General features: G+C 38.6%; 1 protein-coding gene across 1 annotated transcript in view; it reads right to left on the reverse strand.

Annotated features, from left to right (window-relative positions):
• Positions 1-24,024, reverse strand: part of LOC100605972 (contactin-associated protein-like 3) — a 268,405-nt gene that overhangs the window by 31,447 nt on the left and 212,934 nt on the right. Inside the window, 4 exon segments of the mRNA XM_004087052.3 lie at positions 1,103-1,321; positions 2,365-2,535; positions 7,731-7,858; positions 17,166-17,322. Of these exon segments, the coding sequence (XP_004087100.2) occupies positions 1,103-1,321; positions 2,365-2,535; positions 7,731-7,858; positions 17,166-17,322 (675 nt within the window).

Below are 24,024 nucleotides of genomic sequence, written 5' to 3' on the forward strand. Positions count from 1 at the left end.
ACAAGTGAGAGCTTTAATCTGTGTAGCTCCTAAGTTAGAATAGTTTCAAAAGCAATATAGCAAAATATATTTTTCCCAAGGGGAAAAATAAGCAACAGTGATAAAACAGTAAGTAAGCAAACTAAAGGAAAGACTTCCAGAGCTATCACCTTTAAATAAATTGAGTGCAAGAACAGATGAGCCAGACCGGGTAATAAACAAGGAGCCTATGATGAGAGAGCCCCAGAAGTGGGAACAGCAGCGAGGAAAATGGGGAGTGGGCTCCTGGAAGCCTGGCCCCGGGGAGGTGCGCAGAGCTGCTTCCACTCAGCGGGTATCCTGTGATCTGGTTTTGAATGGACCCTGGAGGACTTCTGTCCCAATTACAAGCTCTCTTAACTCCACTGAGAAGTGAAACTGAAGAAATGGATAAAAATGTCTAATGATCACACTAATAGTGTTGATAAAATAAAGCTGTCACATATGCCAATCCTCTGCAATATGAATCGTTCAAGTTTGGGGGTCGGCTATCCTGGGATCCCTCTCATTAGCTGGTTACTCCACCTCTCTGAGGCTTGGCTATCTCATCTGTAAATAGATGACAATACCTAAACATTGATACCTAAACACTGAGATACTGCAGGGCCCGGTGGCTCGCGCCTGTAATCCCAGCACTTTGGGAGGCTGAGATGGGTGGATCATGAGGTCAAGAGATCGTGACCATCCCTGGCCAACATGGTGAAACCCCGTCTCTACTAAAAATACAAAAATTAGCCAGGCGTGGTGGCACCTGCGCCTGTAATCCCAGCTACTCAGGAGGCTGAGGCAGGAGAATCACTTGAACCTGGCAGGTGGAGGTTTCAGTGGGCTGAGATTGCGCCACTGCACTCTAGCCTGGGCAACACAGTGCGACTCTGTCTGAAAACAAAAACAGAAACAAAAAAAAAAATGTCAAGTAAGAAGCACAAAGCAAGCTCCTGGAACCTACCAGGTTATCAGCAAACAGTACCAACAGCAGTAGTTGTTGTTGGCAACTGTTGCTCTCAGTACGTTACAGTTCTTATTTTATTTTGGTCCCTCTCTGGACTCACACTAAATTCAGTTATAAACCACCAGCACTCACCAATGAAGAGCTGGCTGTTGAGCTGTAAACGAACGTGCCCATCGGCAGGGGCAGGCTGCATCTTCCGAGGAAGCTGATCAACTTGAAGAGATGCTCCTTTAACATTTCTCTCTGCCCTCACGTGGTGCCACTGACTGTCATTAAAGGGAGTGGGTGACTGCACCGTGACCTCACGAGGTCCATTCCCCACATCAAAGGAAAAGGTCACTTCTGTGGGAGCTAGAAATATCAGATATGAATGTTGCTCAAGCAAATTCACAGAAAACTGAGTCTTGTGCAGACACAGGAAAACATGAAGGCATGCTCAGGATGGAAGGAGACAATGACGGTGATACAGAAAAACGTGACTGAGTTGAGGAAGGGGCAGGGGGGCAGAACAAATCTGTATGCTGGAGGAAAACATAAAACAAAATGGATTTTAACATATTTATCTTCAGAGTTCACAATTCAACCTTGGCAAGTCCTAAATAGTAGAGATAGGTACCCATAGCTGGAATACCCACAGCTATGTACCCATAGCTAGAATACCAAATAGTATTTGTTTTTGAGGTTTCAGTAATTTTATTTACAAATGGCTCAAAGTCTCATCTAATTCTATAAACACTGAATGTAAATTTTGACAGTCAGAAATTAAGCTTTGGGTACATGAAAAACAGTATGTCTGGTCAAATATTTTTGGAATTCAGTAAACAACGTGATGAGTTTGAGTTTGGTTTAAAGCTCTGGTTCTGCTGTCCTGTACTCTAGGGAAGGCATGACATTTTAATGTATTATTACATGCTTCATTGTTTTATTTTCTCTTAAAAATGATTACTGGCTGGGCGTGGCAGTTCACACCTGTAATCCCAGCACTTTGGGAACCCGAGGCAGGCGGATCACGTGAGGCCAGGTGTTGAAGATCAGCCTGGTCAACATGGCAAAACCCCATCTCTACCAAAAATACAAAAATTAGCTGGGCATGGTGGTGCGCGCCTATAGTCCCAGCCACTCAGGAGACTGAGGCAGAATTGCTTGAACCCAGGAGGCTGACGTTGCAGTGAGCCAAGATAGTGCCACTGCACTCCAGCGTGGGTGACACAGCAAAATCCTGTCTCTCTCTCTCAAAAAAAAAAAAAAAAAAATTACCTAAAATCATAGAAGTTTAGTGTTTTATAATGAAATAGAATCACAAAGTAAGAATGAAGTACTAACATTTTGTTGAGTTAAAGCTTTTATTGCTAAATAATGGGTACCCTGTGACTTATCCAGAGTGGCCAGCTTACCCCGCAGCTCAATCCTGATGAAGTCTGTGATCCCCAGGTTCTCCATAAACACCCCGGAGGAAACTGTGGTCTTAAAAAAGAAACACACGTCAGCAGTGAGTTCTCCGTGGAAAGCAGGGAAATGAAGGTATGAAGTCTCAGTGTTGAAGGAAGCTGAATTCCAAAATGACTCTGTTTACAATAGAGAAAACGACAAAAGGAAAAAAGTCATGAAACAAAAATAACAGTTACATTTGATACTTACAGGATTATGACTGCTAAATACATTAATAGAATCTATATAAGCCTTTGCTGGGGGTTCTGAGCATCCATGTCATATACTGATGAAATCAAGAGCTAAGTGGTGATTATGTTGAGGATTAGAATTCTGTGTTCAGAGAAGGCCAAACAAAAGCAAAGCAAAAGCAATGAGACCAGTTAGGAGATCGCGCAGCAACACAATAGGGACAGGGTCAAGTTCAGAATCACCTCAAAGGTATGACCAACAGAACTTACTGAAGAACTCGGTAAGATGTGAGAAGAAGGGTGGAGTCTCAGGTGACTTTGGGGTTTTTGGTCCAACTGGGAGGGAAAATAATTCTGAAGAAGCAGGTTTGAGCAGCAGCTCAGTTTGGGACATGTTTCATTTGAGGTATCTATTAGGCATCCAAGTGGGGATTTGAAGGAGGTAGTTGGATAAATGACTCCAGAAGCCAGAACACAGACTCTTGCTTTCTTTCACACACACACACACACACCACACACACACACACACACACACACACACACACTGTCTTAATTCCTTTCATGGCAAGAACAACCAAGAAGAAGAAGAAGCTTATTTGTTCCCTTCTGTCCAAAACCCCTCCCAGAACTGCACATCACATGTATTCCTCAGGCCTCTTTAGTGTCCTTCATTCTGGTACAATGTGTCAGTCTTTTTTTGTGTGTTCTTTTGACTATCTGGTATTTTTCAGTTGACTTGCAGAATGTTCCTGAACTTGGATTTGTCTGACATACTCATGATTGGATTCATGTGGTGCATTTTTGTCAGAAATGCTGCAGGAGGGCCACTGTGTTCTCCTCAGTGTGTCGCAGCAGTAGGCAGCAATGCTGATCAGCCCATCACTGGTCCTGTTAGTTTCAACTGCCTTGTAAAGTGGCATTTGTCGAGTTTCTCCAACATGAAGTTATTATTTTTCTCTTTGTAATTCATGTATTTTTGACACTTTAAGGTTACAGAAACACAACTTTACCCAGTTTAAAATTTTTTCATCCAATGGTTTTACAATATATTGATGGCTCCTGCTTGAATTTTTATTCTGATGGCTGCCAATGGTGATTTTCTAAGCTCTATCATTCCTTCCACATTAATTGGTTGACATGCCTCCATTAGAAATAGCTTTTCTCGGCTAGGCGCGGTGGCTCACGCTGGTAACCCCAGCACTTTGGGAGGCCAAGGCGGGTAGATCACGAGGCCAGGAGATCCAGACCATCCTGGCTAACACCGTGAAACCCCGTATCTACTAAAAATACAAAAAATTTGCGGTGGGTGTCTGTAGTCCCAGCTACTCGGGAGGCTGAGGCAGGAGAATGGCGTGAACCCGGAAGAGCTTGCAGTGAGCTGAGATCGCGCCACTGCACTCCAGCCTGCGCAACAGAGCAACACTCCATCTCAAAAACAAACAAACAAACAAAAAAACAAAACAATAGCTTTTCTCTTGATCTTTTACTAATTTATTTGTGTATCCATTTGTTTATTCACATCACTCTTGTATTTGTATTCTATTCAATGGTTTATACTCTGTAACTTATTTTGATGTTTAAGTTGTCTCAAATGTGGCAGCTCCTTTAAGCTGACACCCATGCCTTTTTCAGCTTTTTTTCCACCTTTTGTCATAACAAAATGATCCAGGCTCATCTTAAATTTTCTCTGCCACATTTCTGGAATCAGCTATTTCTTCAAGGAGTCGTGGTTTCTTTTTTAGCAGAGAATGATAGAAAATGGTGTTTAGAAGCCCAGATCTGCAGGCTATTTACTAGGCTGTCATTGCTTCTAGCCCTCTCAGTAGTCAGCTAGGAAATATGTGTATTTGTATCACACACATACACACACACACACACACACACACACACATACACACAGTCTCCCTCTTCTATGTGTATTCTTTAGTTATTATGTATATTAAAATCCATCAGTTCATGTGGATACCTCCGTTTTTAACCCAGCACCGCAGGGTTCATTAAGTCTTCCTCCTTCCCACATGTATAACTCTTTCCTCAGTGAGAAGGTCACTCCTACTCTCCTCACTGTATTTACGTATTTGCTCATTCCCCAGTGTGGAACCAAGCTTCTAACCCAGTGGTCATTCCTTGACCCTATCCCTGCAGATCCCCTAGTCCCAGCTGCCCCAAAAGAAGGGAAAAGAATCAATACATGTTATGTTAAAGAAAATAGAGATGAAGATAAGGAAAGGAAAAGAGAAAGGAAGAGGAAGCTGCAAGTTTTACAGAAGGGAATATTTTATTTTTCTTTCTTCATTAATTAATTAATTTATTTATTTTAGAGATGAGGTCTCACTTTGTCACCCAGGTTGGAGTGCGGTGGCATGATCATAGTTCACTGCCACCTCACATTCCTGGGCTCAAGAGATCATCTCACCTAAGCCTTCCTAGTTGCTGGGACTACAGGCCACCATGGCCAGCTAATTTTTAGTTTTTTTGTAAGAGACGGGGTCTCACCATCTTGTCCGGGCTTGTCTTGAACTCCTAGGCTCAAGCAATCCTCCCATCTCAGTCTCCCAAAAAGAGAAGGGAATATTTCAAATATCACACTTGCTCTTTTCCATACTTTCAGAAGTCTTGCTGAAGGTAGGATATAAACTGAAGGTGAATGACATATCCTGAAGAGTCTCACAAATACAGCCGCATTTGGAGAGAAATGAAGGGCTGAGGTAAATTTTCAGAGAGCAAATAATCTAGAAAATGTTTTTTAGAAGTACAGAGTGCCTACAAACCAGTGTTTAATGTCAGAGTATCAATAGGCAGGGGAAAAAGCTACAAATTTTCAGGGGTTATTACTGAACTGTGGGAGGCATCTGAAGCCTGCAGATATGCCCTCCATGTTTCAGTGTGATGCCTGGCACAGGACATTTAATAATTCTTGAAGATAAAACAGCACAGAGAATGGCCAGTAAATCAGATACAATTCAACAGATCCCTCCCTTGAGATCTTAGATTATGGGAAAAAATATTGATAGGATGACCAACTCTAGTCCTGCTATTATAGCTCAGAAAGGACAAGAAGTATGTATCTGATTGTGAAGAGATGAATGTCGAGAAGAATTCAACTCCATTCCATATAAATGAATTAAATGTCTGGACAGACCTGCCAGACAGACCTGTAGTGTAGACTTACACTACAAGTATAGACAATGTTGTAAAAAGCACGGAAACAGTGCAAATATACTAACAAAGAAAGAAGACAGGAAAGAAAGAAAAAAAGAAAGAAAGAAAGAGAGGGAGGGAGTGGGGAAGGAAGGAAGGAAGGAAAGGAAGGAAGAAGTATAAAAGCCAGACTGAATGGGAGGAAGGGAGGGAGGGAAAGAAGAAGGGAGGGAGGGAGGAAGGAAGGAGCCATCTGAATGGGAGGGAGGAAGGAAATTAAGAAAGAACACAAGGAAAGAAAAATTTCATAAGAGTTTCACACTATGGGAATAATATAAAAACCAATTCAGTAAAATAAGAGCTAAAATATGAGATAATTTAAACAAAAAAGATGATTTTTAAGGAAAAAAAATCAAAGACCCAAACAAAATCACAGAGGTAACAGATAAATCGGAAATATCTAGAAATGGAGAACACAGCTGATAACAAATTACTGACATTGGGAAAAGCTTAGAATAATCATATTGAATGCATAGGAGAAGGACAAAGAGATTAAAGCCATTGGAAGAACCAGAAAAAATGTATGGGGGTCAAAAGAAACAACTCAACAGTCCCAGATGCAGAGAATCCAACAAATGAAACAAAGTATTCAAAGCATAATAAAAACCATTTTTTCTTAAAAGAGAACAGAATATTTCGGTCAAAATAAGCATATTTCATTTTAGAAAAAATTAACAGAATAATTAACGCTAAGGCATATTCTGGATAAGTTTTTGAAATTGAAGGATAACATGTGTCAAGAGCTGTGAAGAGTCTGAGATTTCACCCTACTTGCAAGCTAACAATTTAGCTTGCCACAGATTAATGGATGCTGACAGAAAACACAAAATTTCCGGGTCAGAGTTAAAGAACTTTACTGCTCACAGCACAGCATGCAGCATGAGTATCAGGATAATTGCATTGGTTCCCCTTATCTCCAAATTTCACAGGGCGACACGATCCATAGGCCCAGGTGGATGCTACACACACAGTGGGTAGGTCTGCATCTCAGATGAGGAGCCCCCAGACAAGGTCCGGGACTCCTTCATCAAGCAGGAGACAAGCCAGTCTCCCTCCCCTCTGGGGAGTGACTATGCATTGATAGTGATGTTGTGTTCTCTTTGAACTACTTAGCTGCCTACACGACTGGGTACAGAAACTGCTTGGTATTAGGGGATGGAGACACCACGCCATCTGGCACACTCGGCAGGAATGTACAGAGATGCTCAGGTTCCCTGTTGAACCACCTCTCTCAGAAGTAGCCTCCACACATTGAGGTAGAACAGGAAATAAAAATACATTTAGTCTCAGACTTCTCCATGGCAATGTATGATGCTAGTGGATAAGAAACACTATTACAATTTTTCTCAGGGAAAGATTTTTACTAGCTTAGTTGTGGTTCCCGTGCTAGGCAGTAGGTAGATCCTCACAGGCGTGAAAGAACCCTGGGCCTATAGCGCCACTGAGGTGGGGGAGGGAGGACTTGACCATGGAAGCCACCCATGAATGAAAATGCTGCAGGAAAGAGATTAATACACACTCAGTGCCATGTAATGTAAAACAGTATGTACAGAGGTCAGAAAATAGAGAGTGTGATCCAATAATTTCCTACCACTATAGTTGTCTGAAGAGTATAAGGGCAATGAATAAACATCCCTTAGCATTCAGAAAATACTTCATCTCATGATTGTTCTGGAAGAAATACAATAAATTGATAATAAATCCAGCCAAGCAAGTAATAAGTTAAAACAAAGATGATTCATTTTCTATAAGCTAATGCTTCAGTAAGGAAACACAGATCTTCAGCACTGACTGTGCCTTTACGGTATGTGTGTTTTCCCGATATTCGCCCGGTCCTAGTACTGCCACTATTTTCTTTCAGGCAAGAATTAGGGCATTGTCTACTCCTTTATAACCAAAAAGTTATTATGAAAAGAAAGCTTTTTCCTGCCACTACTTACTGTCTCCGCGGCAGAGCAGTGGCCCCAGTGTATAAGCTGCTTCAGAATGTGGTCGGCCTGTGTCTGTCATCACAATCTGAGTGACTGGCAGGTGCTCCTTTTGGGAAAGGACTATTGTGTCACTAGGCCTAAAGAACAACAACCAAAACCATTAAAATTATTCTGATTAACATACAGGCAAAATTAACTCTGATCTCTTATCTCAATTTGAAACCAACAACATAGAGCTTAACAGAATACTTAACATTTTCAGTATTTTGAGAGCACAGAGACTACTATGAATCTAAATCAGGGATGGGTAAACATTTTGTGTAAAGGACCATACAGTAAGCTATCTTAGCTCAGCAGGCCATGCAGCTTCTCACAGCAACTACTCAACTCTGCCACCAAAGTGTGAAAGCAGCCACAGACACAGATAGGCATGGCTGGGTTGCAATAAAAATTTATGGACATGAAATCTGAATTTCATACAAGTTTTATATGCCATGAAATATTCTTCTTTTTATTTTTCAACCTTTTAAAAATGTAAAGAAAACATTCTTAGCTCACTGTCATGCAAAAATAGACTAGTGGTCTGGATTTCGCCCAAAGCAAGAGGTTATCAATTCCTGACCCGTTTGCCAATTACTGATCTAAATGATTACAAAGAAAGGGGAAAGATCAAGAAGGTAACTTCCCTTCTAAAATTGTCTTAGAATAATATCTAAATGATTATTCATTACAAATAAAAATAGTAACACTGGATTTAGATATTCATTTTGCAGAATATTAATTTATCATTATTTTTTAAAGTTGTTTTATGATTACTGGGTATTTCTTTCCTTGTTAACTTTGTAAATGGAAAATGAATCCCACAGATTCAAAACCAAATACATACTACACCCTTATAAGTAATACATAGACTAATGAGTGTGAAAGTGGTCTGTCAAACGCTGCTCCTAGTAGTTCAGGCAACAAACACAGGCCGGGCACAGTGGCTCATGCCTGTAATTCCAACACTTTAGGAGACTGGGGTGGGCAGATTGCTTGAGCTCTGGAGTTCGAAACCAGCCTGGGCAACATAGTGAGGCCCCGTCTCTACAAAAAATACAAAAATTAGCTGGGTGTGATGGTGCACACCTGTAGTCCCAGCTACATGGGAGGCTGAGGTGGCAGGATCCCTTGAGCCTGGGAGGTAGAGGCTGCAGTGAGCCATGTTTGCACCACTGCACTCCAGCCTGGGTGACAAAGTGGGACCCTGTCTCAAAAAATACAAAAAAAAAAATGACAAAAAAACACTTAGCGCTCACCTTTTATCGAATAGACATTGTCCTGGGAATTGAGGACACAGAGTAAAAAAGACAGTCTCTGCCTTCTGAAAGCACACAGCCTATTGAATACCATGAGTATTAATTATGTGACTGGGAAAATAAATGCACACATCTGGGTCCAATACAGAGACCTGGAGGATCCCCTAGGGGAGCCCGGGGTCCTGGTCTTAGCTATGCCACTAATTTTGTCTCTGGCCAAAATAAAGGCATTTGTCTACTCTGCTGCAAAAGTATTTTATTATATATGTGTATATAACTGTATATGTAACAAATATTTAGCCAATAATAAATATTGCATATACGCATATATAATAAAATGCTTGTATTTATATACTTTTGGTTATATTTCATTACATATATGTCTCAACTGCATGTATATTCTGATTTACAGACAAAATACTCTTAGTCCAGTTATGGTTAGAAACTCTACAGTATCTAGTAAATACCGTATTTTTTAAATTGCCCTGTTCTCAAACCTTCTTTTGTATGCATTTGTGGCAAAAGATTACAGTAATTGATATTTCATCACTGCAATACTTTTGTATTTTCAAAATAAGGCTTTCTGAATTAAAAAATTAAATTCGCATGTCAGAGTTGTACATATACTGGGGGCACATGTGCTATTTTGATACTAGAATACAATGCAGAATGATCAAATCAGGGTAACTGGGATATCCATCACTTTGAGCATTTATCCTCTGTGGTGGGAACATTACAATTCTCTTCTAGCTATTTTGAAACATCCAATAAATTACTGTTAACTATAATTTCTCTAGTTCTATCAAATACTAGAATTTCTTTTACTTAACTCAACTTTTGTCGAGTTAATCAACTTCTTTTATAAAAGACTTTAGGTATCAAAGTTTCAAATTGGAAAAGATAAAACTAAAACAAAATGGCTATATTATTTAAGATTATTCCCTGGGCCGGGCGTGGTGGCTCACGCTTGTAATCCCAGCACTTTGGGAGGCCGAGGCGGGTGGATCACAAGGTCAGGAGATCGAGACCACGGTGAAACCCCGTCTCTACTAAAAATACAAAAAATTAGCCGGGCGTGGTGGTGGGTGCCTGTAGTCCCAGCTACTTGGAGAGGCTGAGGCAGGAGAATGGCGTGAACCCGGGAGGTGGAGCTTGCAGTGAGCCGAGATTGTGCCACTGCACTCCAGCCCGGGCGACAGAGCCAGACTCCATCTCAAAAAAAAAAAAAGATTATTCCCTGAAAAAATACACTTAATGATAAAGAAAGCTTATTTCTAAAATTCAGGCTAAAACCCCATTGCTTTACCTAGTTAAGATTCTGTTATTCATTTTTATGCAAAGAACAGAATATGGATTATCTAAAGGCATCACCATTCAGCTTTAGAGTGGACTGATGGTAGACAAGCTAGAAATAGGTCTCCTGCTGAATGAGGTAGGTCTAGGAAATTTTTTATTAATGTGGTAAGCATTAAAAATTACCATTTGAACTTCTGTGATCATCATTTTAGCAAGATAGTCTAGTAGAGAAAATGCAATTTAATTATTTATGGAGGATGCCTGAATTTTAAAAGATCTACTTCACGTGAGCTGCAAGTTTCATTCCATTTTTAGTACCGACTGTGCAAAATACTGAGAATGTGTAAATGAAATCCACAGTGCATTTCAGTTTAATTAGGGCAGATACTATAATAAAGTCTTGTTTTTTCAGTTGTTTTGGAAAGTTTGGTGTTTTCATTCTGAGCATAAAGATAGCCAGTGTTTTTCACCAGTTCCTTATTGTTACAGGCAGATTCCCAACCTTTGGAGATCAAAACAGAATACTCAGGATTTGTCATAGTTACCAGACTTCCTCAAAACTTCCTAATTAATAGGGACATCTCATTTTTCTTTTCTCCCTATTATTTTCTAAAGCTTATACTATAGTCTACACTTGGAAATAGTGCATTCATAGGTACCATAATCTCTTGCAGTAGTATTAAAAATTCAGTAAGAGAACTTTCGAAGACTTTTTGCTTTTTATATTTTATTTAAAATTTTATTTATTAGAAATTCCTACGGTTCTGGACATTGTACTTTCCTAGGAAGTGTGAAAACTTCTAAACGCTACTACTTATTATTTGCCAGGGAACTTTATTTAAGGCAAAGTGGAGCCATAAGTTTGGGAGGTTGCAAAGAAAGCTAAAAGGGAGAAATGCTGAGTCAACTTTTAACTTTTTTTTTCTTTCTTTGAGACAGAGTCTCACTCTTGTCACCCAGGCTTGAGTGCAACGGTGCGATCTCTGCTCACTGCAACCTCCACCCCCAGGATTCCAGCGATTCTCCTGCCTCAGCCTCCTGAGTAGCTGGGATTACAGGCGTGTGCCACTACACTCAGCTAATTTTTGTATTGTTAGTATAGACGGGGTTTCACCATGTTGGTCAGGCTGGTCTCGAACTCCTGACCTCATGATCTGCCCACCTTGGCCTCCCAAAGTGCTGGGATAACAGGTGTGAGCCACTGCACCAAGCCCAACAGTTAATGATTATTTTGGGGGAGTAGGTCAGCAATAATAAAATCATTATGATCCACATCTAACCCACTTAAAAAATTTCTAGATTCTCAGTTTCTGTTTAATTGCCTATCTTCTGGCCAATTCAACCTGCATTAATTACTATAGCAATACAGTATGTCTTGACAGCTAACAGAACTAGTTTCTTCACTATTTTTCATCTTAAAAATTATCTTGCTTATCCTTTCATCCTTCATTTCCATATGAATTTTAAAACCAGATTGCTGCAATCCACACGAGTAAAAACACTTGGCATTTTTTGGAATTTTGTTAAAATTACAGACTAATTTGAGGAGAATGTCAACTTTAAAAGAGGGTATCTCAACAGCAGCATTACTGATATTTTGGGCTAATTCTTTTTGTTATGGGGGGGCTGTCCTGTGCACTGTAGGATGCTTAGCAGCACCCTGATTTCTAATTAATAGACACTAATAAACAACCTTCCTCTCTGTGTGATGACAAAAATGTCTTCAGACAATGCCAAATGTCCCAAGAGTCGAAATCACCCCTGATTGAGAACTACTGCTTTAAGATACTGAGTCATACTATCCACGACAGTAGTGAGTCAATCCATTTATTTGATTGTCCTTAATTCTCTTGAATAAGTTTTGTAATTTTTTCCATAAAAGTACTGCAGTTATTCCAGAGAACTTTACATTTTTGTTAATATTGCAAATAAAATTTGTCTAGGTGTGTAATGGTAATTATTTTATGATTTTATAGAAATTCAAGTAATTCCTCAAAACTGACTGACCATAAATTCAGCAAACTTACTGAACTCTCACTTTTCCTGATATTTCTTTATATTATTTTGGATTTTCTATGTAGGCAATCATATTATCTACAATATCTGCCAGGTTTGTTTCTTTTCCAAACTTTTTATCACTGATATCTATTTTATTTCCTCTTGTGTCTTTAACTGACACATGCATGAGCTTTTAAAAATTATATATTCATTATTGATTACAGTTAAGAATATAGTTTCCATCATGACAATTCCATAAAATTTAAGATTCCATTCATTTACAAAATTTTTTATACTTATTCAACAATAATGTATACTACATTCTATAAAGAAATAATTTTTCCTTACTAAACGATATATGGCTGCTATATCAAGTTTGTTAATTATAATATTAAAATATTCTTACCTGCTTCACTTACTCATTCCCAAAAATGTTATGTTAATTATTCCACTGTTTTGGGTGTCAATTTGCCTTTGCACATTTGTTACTTCTATATATATATACACACACATACTTTTTTTTTTTTTTTTTTTTTTGAGACATAGTCTTGGTCTGTCACCCAGGCTGGAGTGCAGTGGTGTGATCTTGGCTCACTGTAAGCTCTGCCTTCTGGGTTCATGCCATTCTCCTGCCTCAGCCTCCCGAGTAGCTGGGACTACAGGTGCCCACCACCATGCCTGGCTAATATTTTTTGTATTTTTAGTGGAGATGGGGTTTCACCTGTTAGCCAGGATGGTCTCGATCTTCTGACCTCGTGATCTGCCCACCTCGGCCTCCCAAAGTGCTGGGATTACAGGTGTGAGCCACGATGCCCTGCCACTTCTTTATATATTTTAAACAATCTGATGATACACACAAGTGTAGTGAGATGTTTCTTTTATCTCAGCATTAGAGTTCAAGTTTATACCTAACAATGCTTTTCATCTTTGTCTGATATAATACAGTTATATCTGCTTTCTTTTGATTTGTATTTACTTGGTAAATATTTTCTATTCTTTTAGTTTCAACTTCACCGAGTGCTTATATTTTATCTTTTGTAAACAAGCTATAGCTTCTTTAAAAATCCAATATGATAAAATCTAATGTCTGGTTTTTAAATGAATAGAGTTTACTCGTATTTATTATGATATTTGTACACTTGTACGCATTTAAACCATCTTATTTTATGCTTTTTATTTGTGGTTACTTTTAAAGACTCTAAGATAATCACACAAAAGTCCTATTTAAATTCTTAAGTAAAATAATATTACAGTTACATGTGTCATCATTATATTAGCAAAACAACTTGTGGATTTTTGCAGACAGTTGAATTATATGTTATATGTATATTTTAGAGAATATATTGGTCTATTTGAACATAGTCCACTATACATTTATACACATATATTGACTTGCAGCATAGTTCAATATTTTAAATCATTAGAGTGCCTTTTAAATAATTTGTTTTTATAATAAATCTTTGGCATGTTATAGTTATTTGATAGAATATTCTTACTGTGCCTGAGGAACTGTCTGATCATAAACTTTTTTTTAAGTAATATGCTTTAGACGAGTTGCTGATTACAGGGACAACTTATGGAAAAATGGAGATGGTTTACATTAACAATACTACTGGCCCCACTAACAGACATATGCCTGAAGAGACCTAAATAGCTTCCACTTTACTTTCATTCCCAAATACTATTTTTATTATAAACTTTCCACCAGGAAAACCTTACTAGGCACCTCAGTAATAGAAAATAAGTAATAAAGACTAAGCTTTATGTTCTTATGTCTACACCCTAATCTAAATTATTACAGTTATAAATCTTTTCATTTCATGAGACTGGTAAATTCCATTTTTATAAACTGAAAAATTAATTTTATTTGAAAAATTAAAATAGAAATTATAATTTCCCGCCCCCCCCACCCCCATACACACCCCCACATTTACAAAACGTAGTCTACAAGAGTTGGGATAGGATTTCAGAATGTTTATGGTCTTACTGTTGGATAGACCAGTCTACTGGAAGCTGCAAAGTAAATAAAATAAGGTTAAAAAGCAAATGACTCCACAATGCTCCCTTCTGAATGAAGGAGGGGAGTTAATTTTTAAAACCTGCTTCTCTCCTAAATTTTTTCCCAAATGAAAGCCCAGGGCTTCTGTCACACCAGTGCAGCCTTTGACGGTGCTGAAGTGACATCGCTAAGGGTGTCAGAGGACCTGCACCCACCTCAGTTCCTCCCATCCCCCTCCTCAAACTCAGTTCATGGGAGGGTCACTCGATACAGGTGGCTCCAAGTGATACGTTCCTCTGGTTACTGCCCCAAGCATATGTGAAGTCTACAATAAAGTATGCACTTAATACTAACAGAAGGTTCTGTAACAAAAAAACAGTTGACCAGCCTGGCCAATAGTGAAACCCCGTCTCTACCAAAAATGCAAAAATTAGCCGGGCGTGGCACTCGGCTGTAATCCCAGCTACTCGGGAGGCTGAGGCAGGAGAATCTCTTGAATCCGGGAGGTGCAGGTTGCAGTGAGCCGAGATCGCACCACTGCACTCCAAGTTGGGCGACAGAGAGAGACTCTGTCTCAAAACAAAAACAAAACAAAATGGTTAACATTCTTCAAACTAAGTTATAAAGCCACTAGCATATATGCCATTCTGGCTTTCTTGCAATAACCTACCAATGCTCTCCTCTCTGACCTGTAGAGGACAGGGGTGGGGACAGACCAATGAGCTGGAGGTCTTCTGAACAGCCAGGAGCTGGAGGGCTGGAGCCCTCACAGGCAAGAGCCCCTTGTGGAACGGAGGAAATGAAAACCTCTAGGATTGTTTAAAGATGTCTGTCAAAAGATTTGAAGGTCGCTGTTTGTCTCATTAGAGCCCAAAGCTAACACACATCATCACATTATCATACCAGACACTTTAAAATGTACATCATACAAAATATTGGACAAAACCATTTTAACTGATGGAAAATTACTTCAGACCTGAAACTTACTGGTGGCCAGATTTGAAACTATGGATCAGATCTGTTCCTATTACTCACTGCACTAAAACTGCATTCATTTTTAAGTAAGAGAACGTTGTATTAAGATTGCACATCAAGGCCGGGCGCGGTGACTCACGCTTATAATCCCAGCACTTTGGGAGGCCGAGGCGGGCGGATCACGAGGTCAGGAGATCGAGACCACGGTGAAACCCCGTCTCTACTGAAAAATACAAAAACTTAGCCGGGCATGGTGGTGGGCGCCTGTAGTCCCAGCTACTCGGAGAGGCTGAGGCAGGAGAATGGCATGAACCCGGGAGGCGGAGCTTGCAGTGAGCCGAGACTGCGCCACTGCACTCCAGCCTGGGCGACAGAGCGAGACTCCATCTCAAAAAACAAAAACAAAAACAAAAACAAAACAAAACAAAACAAAACAAAAAGATTGTGTATCAAAATATTCAAAAAGAGTGTCTCATAAATCTGTATGATCATTTTGTAATTTTGAACTTGAGGAAGATTAAAAATAAATGTATAGTATGTATTCTATAGAAAGCTCCAGTAGATTCAAGTGAGTTTTCCCAATATCACAATATTTTTTAAAGTGACGCAAAGTAGACTTTTTATGCCAAATAAATAAGTGGACTACCATGCAGGCCAAACAATCAACTCAATTTTTAGGAATCAAATTACTGCTTAGATTAGCTATTTTACGTCCAAATCAATTATACTGACACCTGGATTGACCATTAAGTTTTTTTTAATTTATTATTATTATTATTTTTTGAGGTGGAGTCTTGCTCTGTCGCCCAGGCTAGAGTGCAGTGGCGTGATCTCGGCTCACTGCAGCCTCTACCTCCTGGGTTAAGCAATTCTCCTGTCTCACCCTCCCGAGTAGCTGGGACTACAGGCACACACCCCCACACCTGGCTAATTTTTGTATTTTCAGTGGAGACGGGGTTTTGCCACATTGGCCAGGCTGGTCTCAACCTTCTGACCTCAGGTGATCCACCTGCCTTGGCCTGCCAAAGTGCTGTGATTACAGGCGTGAGCCACAGTGCCTGGCCTAAGTTTTTTTTTAAAGCACACAGTCTACATCATCTAGTTGTTTCATGACAATGCTTTTTAAGTTGCTGACATGAACCCAAAGATTGAAAACATTTACATATTACAAATTAAAAAAAAAAGAAAACCAAGATGCATTTCAACAATAACCTCAAAAAGAACTTCTGAAAAAGAGGCACTGCAATCTACATGAGAAAATTGTTTCCGCTCAAAGGAAAGCTTACAATATAATTTGCAAATTCCTGTAATTCTGTTAGTTGTTTGGAAGTGTGGTCTACAGAACAGTTGGTGCTTGAAGCTTTGCTATTGCACTAAAGAAGATTTCAATGAGTGTGGGAAATTGTTGCTTCTACAAAATAAACACAGTCCTTTTATGCAGGACCTCTCAGAGTTTATTGTGTTAATATTAATGTTAATTTCTAAAAGAATGATAGAATATGCAGCATTATATCCCAAATCAATTTAAGACAAAGATTTGGAGGAATTTGCTTTTTGAATTGCCACACGAATAATTAACTAAACTTCCCAGAGAATGATATTTGATTTCCAGTGAGTGGAAAACTTACCAGCTGTTTCTATTTTAGGAAAAATAAAAAACACATTATATAATATTCACAATGAACTAGTAAATCTTTGGTCATAAAATTTAGTCCTTAGATTAACTGATCATATTTCATCAAAACTTGTATTTCAGCTTGCTTCAACATACTTTAATCTAGTTACCTTATTGTACCAGCTTGTCTGACATTTAATTAACTATGCATAATTAAAGAATAAAAACCACATTTTTGTGCAGGGAAATCATGTGGAAATCACCATTCATTCCGGCCAGCATCACAGTTGCAGTAATACTGAGAATCAATGCAGTTCCCCTCTAATCCACAAGTACACTTTTGAGCATCAGGCAGAGAACCTCCCCAGTAAGTGTGTGTTTCATTGGTTCTTCCAACCCACCAGCTCAGTGGGGTTCCATCTGAAAGACAAGTATAAGAAAGATGACATCTACTTTGTCCCTCACTACCACCCTCCCCATATAGCTCCCTTTACTCCCAGGTGTAAAGTATATGTGTGAGAGGCAGAGAGAGAGAAAATGAGACTATACTTAAACCCTTGTATTTGTCCTCTGAAACGTTTCTTTAAGCCTTCTAACCAATGTTTTTCCCCAATATTTCAATATCTAGGCTTAAATGATTCCCATCTATTTCTCTTCTATTAGAAATCAGTCAGTTGCATGTGATATATACTTTCTATAGAAATAACATTCAAAAAACATTCACCATTAAAATAAATACCAGAGTAATTTGCACACTAAAGATAAAATCTATTTGAAATTATGAAATGTTCATTGAGAAAGCTTAATATTATACAAAGACATGGATTTATCTCATCCCATCTTTTTGCTAACTACCTGTATATTACACATTTGGAAAGATATGGTACTCTCTGTCAGTACTTATGAATTTTTGGAGGTATTTGTTTTTATCCCATTGGATGTCCTGACTCTTTATTTGGAGGTTAAGGAATGACATTGATAGGCTTTTCTCATCTCTGAGGTCAGAGATTTCTTATGCGAAGAAAAAAAGTGCCCTGGGTCGACTACAGCTCTGACGAGTGCACCTCCTTCTCAGCACTGACAATGATTAAATGATACAGTCAGACACTAACTTAGATCTATAGAACTGTATATTAGGACAAGGGATGCTGCCAGGGGTTGGGAGTGAAGATTGGGCTGATGGACTGCACATCACAGTAAAGTTAGGATAATTTAAAAAGCAGGTGTCAGGCCACCTATCTTAAAAAAGGAAGGGGGTCAGGGGCCACAAGTTGCAGTCATCACAGATTAGGGCATGAGGAAAATGAAATTGGATTAACCCAACCAGTTTTTTAAACATGCTTGATCATTTGGTGTTGTTTTTCAAATTTCAATAGGTTGTTACCATTGTAATATGAATTGAGATCTGGAACTTAGCTTCTACCTTACTGCTTATTACAACTCAATTATAACTCATTCATAGATAAGATCTCTGCATTCATTACCACCACCGCTATCCATCACCTGCCCCTCTGCCAAAAAAAAAAAAAAAAAAAAAAAAAAAAAAAAGGCAATCTGGGAAAATGTAAAGAGGAATTACTACCAGGAATCTTTTAAACATGTGCGACAAGCTTGTCCCTACAAAGTAAAAGATATTTTTCAAAATTAATATACTCTCCTCGGAATGCCACTTTAAAAGTTACTGACTTCACCATTAAACTGTAGCAGATTAAAGAGCAAAACACTCATTATATCCTAATGTACAAGTGTAAATTTACATCTAAATCTCCCATATTCCCTATACAGTAGTAAAATATATTTTTTTTAGAAACAGTAACAAAAAGATGTAAGTGGGGGAACTTCTAGACTGATAAAAGATCTTGTAGACTTGTCTATCCCTGCTATTTCCACCAAGTATAATGATAGATTCTGGAAATAATACAGAAGACAACCGAAGAGAATTCTGAAAGGTAGAAAGAGGAAGGTTAGGACCCTAGGACTGGAAAAATACAATAACATACCTTTTTAAAAAACTCTGAATGGGCTTAAGAATAGAGTGAAAAGACAGAGGATAGAATCACTGAACTTGAGGACCCATCAATAGGCTTTATCTAACCTGACCAAAAAAGAGAAAACAGACTGAATATAAAAAGAACTGAGCCATAGGGTCCTATCAGACAATATCATCAGAATCTCAAACAGAGAGAAGAAAGTGTGCTGAAAGAGTACCGAAAAAATACTGGCTATAAAGTTCCCACATGTGGTGAAAGATATAAACCCACAGATTTAAGAAGTTAAGTAAGTCCAAAAAAAGGATAAACCCAAAAATATCGACATCAAGATCCATCATAATTGAACTTTTTGCAAACAAAACAAAACAGAAATCTTGAAAGCAGCCTGAGAGAATAACACATTACCTGTAAAAGAACGCTAATTTGAATGATAGTAGATTACTCATCTGAAATTATAGAACCAGAGAGAATGGCATATTTTTTTCAGGGCTGATAGAATTGTCAACTATAAATTATATATCCAGAGAAACTGTCCTGCAAGAATAAAATGGAAATAAAACCTTTTTAGGCTGGGCACAGTGGCTCATATCTGTAATCCCAGCACTTTGGGAGGCCGAGGTGGGCGGATCACGAGGTCAGGAGATCGAGACCATCCTGGCTCACACGGTGAAACCCCATCTCTACTAAAAATACTAAAAATAGCCGGGACTAGCGGCGGGTACCCGTAGTCCCAGCTACTCAGGAGGCTGAGGCAGAAGAATGGCGTGAACCCGGGAGGCAGAGCTTGCAGTGAGCTGAGATGCACCACTGCAGTCCAGCCTGGGCGACAGAGCCAGACTCCATCTCAGAAAAACAAAACAAAACACCTTTTTAACACAAAAGAAAACTAAAATAATTTGTCGCCAGCAGACATTCCCTAAAGAATGGCTAAAGGAGGTTTTTCAAAAAGAAAGGAAATTATAACGAAGGATTCTTGGAACATCAGGAAGAAAAATGAAAAGAGAAGAAATATGGACTATCCTTATCATTAATTTTTGAAATGACATATGATAATTGACACAAAAATTGTAATACAATATGATATTCAAGACAATGATATTTAGAAGTGGGGAAGATAAAGGACCCAAATAAACATAAGGATTCCACATTTCATTATAAGAGTGAAGATATTTAAGTTGACTGTGGTCACATATGTACACTATAATATCAAGCAATGAGTAAGAAAATTATAAAAATTACCTTAAATGTAAATGGTTAAAATATAACAAAAGTTAGACTTTGGCAGAGTCAACTGACAAAAAAAATAACACAACTAGAAATTTATAAGAAACTCACTTCAAAATAAACATAGGCAGGTTAAAAGTAAAAGGATGGAAAAGTACACTCTGCAAAATTAAATTTGAAAGAAAGCAAAATGGCTATCTCATAAAATAGACTTCAGAACAAAAATACTAGAAGAAAACAGGGACATTACATAATGATTTAAAAAAAAATCACCAGGAAGACATAAACGCATATGCAAGAAACAATACACCCTTAAAAAAATGAGGCAAAAATGGAGACTTCTGGTTTCCAATCTGATATGACGTTAAGAGTCTGGAAGTCATCACTCCCATTCTCACAACAACAAAAAAGCTGAACTAACTAAAAATAAACAGTTTTTCTTATAGAGTTAAAGTCACAGGGCAAACATTACTCCTAAAGCTGCAGAGACAAGTGAAAACAGCATCACAGCTAATGGAGCCAAAGCAGATGGTGGAGTCTGCTAAAAGCACTTACAATGGAATTGACTAATTGGTGGATACTGAGCAAGGACAAGCTACAGAGATGAAAAACTCCTAGAGTGGGGGATAATATGCCTTAGAGGATCAACACACCTTTATGAGTTTTATCTCCAGGAAGCGCCCCATCAAGTTCTCAGAATAAAGATAGGAGAAAATGCTCTTATGTCTCCAGCACGGGGAGGGAAGGAGAAAACATTTTTGAAATAAGCGCAGGACATTATGTTCTCCTTAACAACATTCTAACCCCCCAAAAAGCTAGTTCGCTCGAGCCTAAACCACCTAGGGGAATGGAAATACCCAGCACCAGCCCTCTACCCTTCTTTTCTTACCCCAGGGAACGGGAAGGAAGCTGAGAAGCACTCTGAAGGTCACAGTCAAGGAAGATAGGTTCTCTAAAAGACTGACCGAATCCTAAGAGTACAGGATGCTTCTGGCCGGCCGCGGTGGCTCACGCCTGTAATCCCAGCACTTTGGGAGGCTGAGGCGGGCAGATCATGAGGTCAGGAGATCGAGACCATCCTGGCTAACACGGTGAAACCCCATCTCTACTAAAAATACAAAAAATTGGGCTGGGCGAGGTGGCTCACGCCTGTAATCCCAGCATTTTGGGAGGCCGAGGTGGGCAGATCACGAGGTCAGGAGATCCAGACCAACCTGGCTAACATGGTGAAACCCCATCTCTACTGAAAATACAAAAAAATTAGCCGGGCGTGGTGGCAGGCGCCTGTAGTCCCAGGTACTCGGGAGGCTGAGGTGGGAGAATGGCGTGAACCTGGGAGGCGGAGCTTGCAGTTAGCCGAGATGGCGCCGCCGCACTCCAGCCTGGGCTGCAGAGTGAGACTCTCTCAAAAAAAATAAAATAAAATAAAATAAAAACATAAAAAAAAGAGTATAGGATGCTTCTCCTCTCCTCACACCTTACCATCACATCAGTAAGTTACCTGTATAGTAACAGGAGATTAAAAATGAAAGAGCTGTCAATTTTAGACCCTATTTAAGACAGAGTCCTGGGGAAACTCAAAACGGAAGAAAGAAAAATAAAAGAACCTTAGAGAAAATTTTAGCCTTTGACACCACGGTTATGCAAAGAGCAAACTCAGCCTAACTACTAACCAGATAAACATAAAACCTTACATTAAAGGCTTCCTTACCTCAGTTCCTTTGCCAATACAACATGGCTGGCTTTCAACAGAAAATTGCCAGGTATGCTAAAGCCAAACAATACAGTCTTATGAGACAAATCAAGCAAACATGCAGCTATGACAGATTTGGAAATATCAGATAAGGAATTTGAAATAACAATCAATATGCTAAGGGCTCTATGTTGAAAAAGTGGGTAACATGCAAGAAGAGATATGTACTATAAACAAAGATATGAAATCTCAAAGAATCAGAAGGAAATACAGAGATTAAAAGTAAAAATTGTAGTGTCTTTGATGGGCTCATCAAAGTCTGGGAAGACTGGGAAGTGGTGAGGAAAGAATCAGTGAGTTTGAGGATATGTCAATAAAAATTTTCAATTAAACACAAAGAGAAAAAGAATGAAAAATGAAACATAATATCCAAACTGTTGGACAATAATTTTTTTTTTTTTTTTTTTTTTTTTTTTTTGAGATGGAGTCTCTCTCTGTCGCCCAGGCTGGAGTGCAGTGGCGCAATCTCGGCTCACTGCAAGCTCCACCTCCTGGGTTCATGCCATTCTCCTGCCTCAGCCTCCCGAGCAGCTGGGACTACGGGCGCCTGCTAGCACGCCCGGCTAATTTTTTGTATTTTTAGTAGAGATGGGGTTTCCCCGTGTTAGCCAGGATGGTCTCGATCTCCTGACCTCGTGATCCGCCCGCCTTGGCCTCCCAAAGTGCTGGGATTACAGGCATGAGCCACCGAGCCCAGCACTGTTGGACAATTTCAAATGGTGTAACCTATATAACCGATAATCGGAATACCAGAAGTAGAAGGAAGAGAGTGAGAACCCGAAGAAATATTTAAAATTATGACAGTTGAGAATGTTTCAAAATTAATGACAGACAGGAAACTATAGGTTCGGGAATCTCAGCAAACACCAAGCAGGTTAGCTACAAAAAAATCCACACCTAGGCATCTCATATTCAAAATGCAAAAAATCAAAGACTTTCTAAAAATTAAAATAAAATCTTTTAAAAATAAAATCTTGAAATAAACCAGAGTAAAATAAAAACCTTACCTACATAGCAGCAAGAATGAGAATTATGCCAGATTTCTCTTAAGAAACCACGCAGGCAAGAAGAAAGTGAAGTGAAATATTTAAACTGTTGAGAGAAAATACACACTAATATAGAATTCTATATCCAGTAAAATTATCCTAAATAGTAAAGTAGAAATAAAGACTATGATAAACAGAAATTGAAGAAATCTTTCTTGAGTAGACCTACTTTGCAAGCCATATTAACAGAAGTTCCTCAGAGAAAAGAAAAATACAGGTCAAAAACACAGAAATACATAAAGAAAGGTAGGAGCATTAGGAAGAAAAAATTTAAAATAAAATCTAGTGTCTTCTTCTTAATTGATGTAACAGGTAACAGTTCTAAATAATACTAACAATGTATTGGGTGATTATGGCTTATGAATAAGTAAAATGAATGATAATAATGTAATACAAAGTAAGACAGAAGGATTGGAAATACTGTGTTATAAAGTACCAGTACCATTAATGAAGTGGAATAGTGTTATTTGAAAGTAGATTGTTATAATGTATATTTCATACTCAAAGGCTACCACTAAAACAATTACAAAGAAATATAATTAATATTCTAGGAGAAGTGAGGATATGGAATCATATAAAATGCTCAATTAAAACAAAAAATGTCACAGAGGAATTCAGGAAAAAAAGAAGAAATAAGGGCAACAAATAAAAAAGAGTTACAATATGGCAAATATTAATCCAAGTATCAATAATCACTTTAAATGTAAACAATCTAAATATACCAATTAAGAAAGCAATGGCAATGAAAGCCAAAATTGACAAATGGGATCTAATTAAACTAAAGAGCTTCTGCACAGCAAAAGAAACCACCATCAGAGTGAACAGGCAATCTATAGAATGGGAGAAAAGTTTTGCAATCTACCCATCTGACAAAGGGCTAATATCCAGAATCTACATAGAACTTAAACAAATTTACAAGAAAAAATCAAACAACCTCATCAAAAAGTTATCAAAAGGATATGAACAGACACTTCTCAAAAGAAGACACTTATGCAGCCAACAGACACATGAAAAAATGCTCATCATCACTGGCCATCAGAGAATTGCAAATCAAAACCACAATGAGATACCATCTCACACCAGTTAGAATGGCCATCATTAAAAAGTC

Source organism: Nomascus leucogenys, chromosome 22a, assembly GCF_006542625.1.
Source record: "Nomascus leucogenys isolate Asia chromosome 22a, Asia_NLE_v1, whole genome shotgun sequence".
Taxonomy (NCBI): domain Eukaryota; kingdom Metazoa; phylum Chordata; class Mammalia; order Primates; family Hylobatidae; genus Nomascus; species Nomascus leucogenys.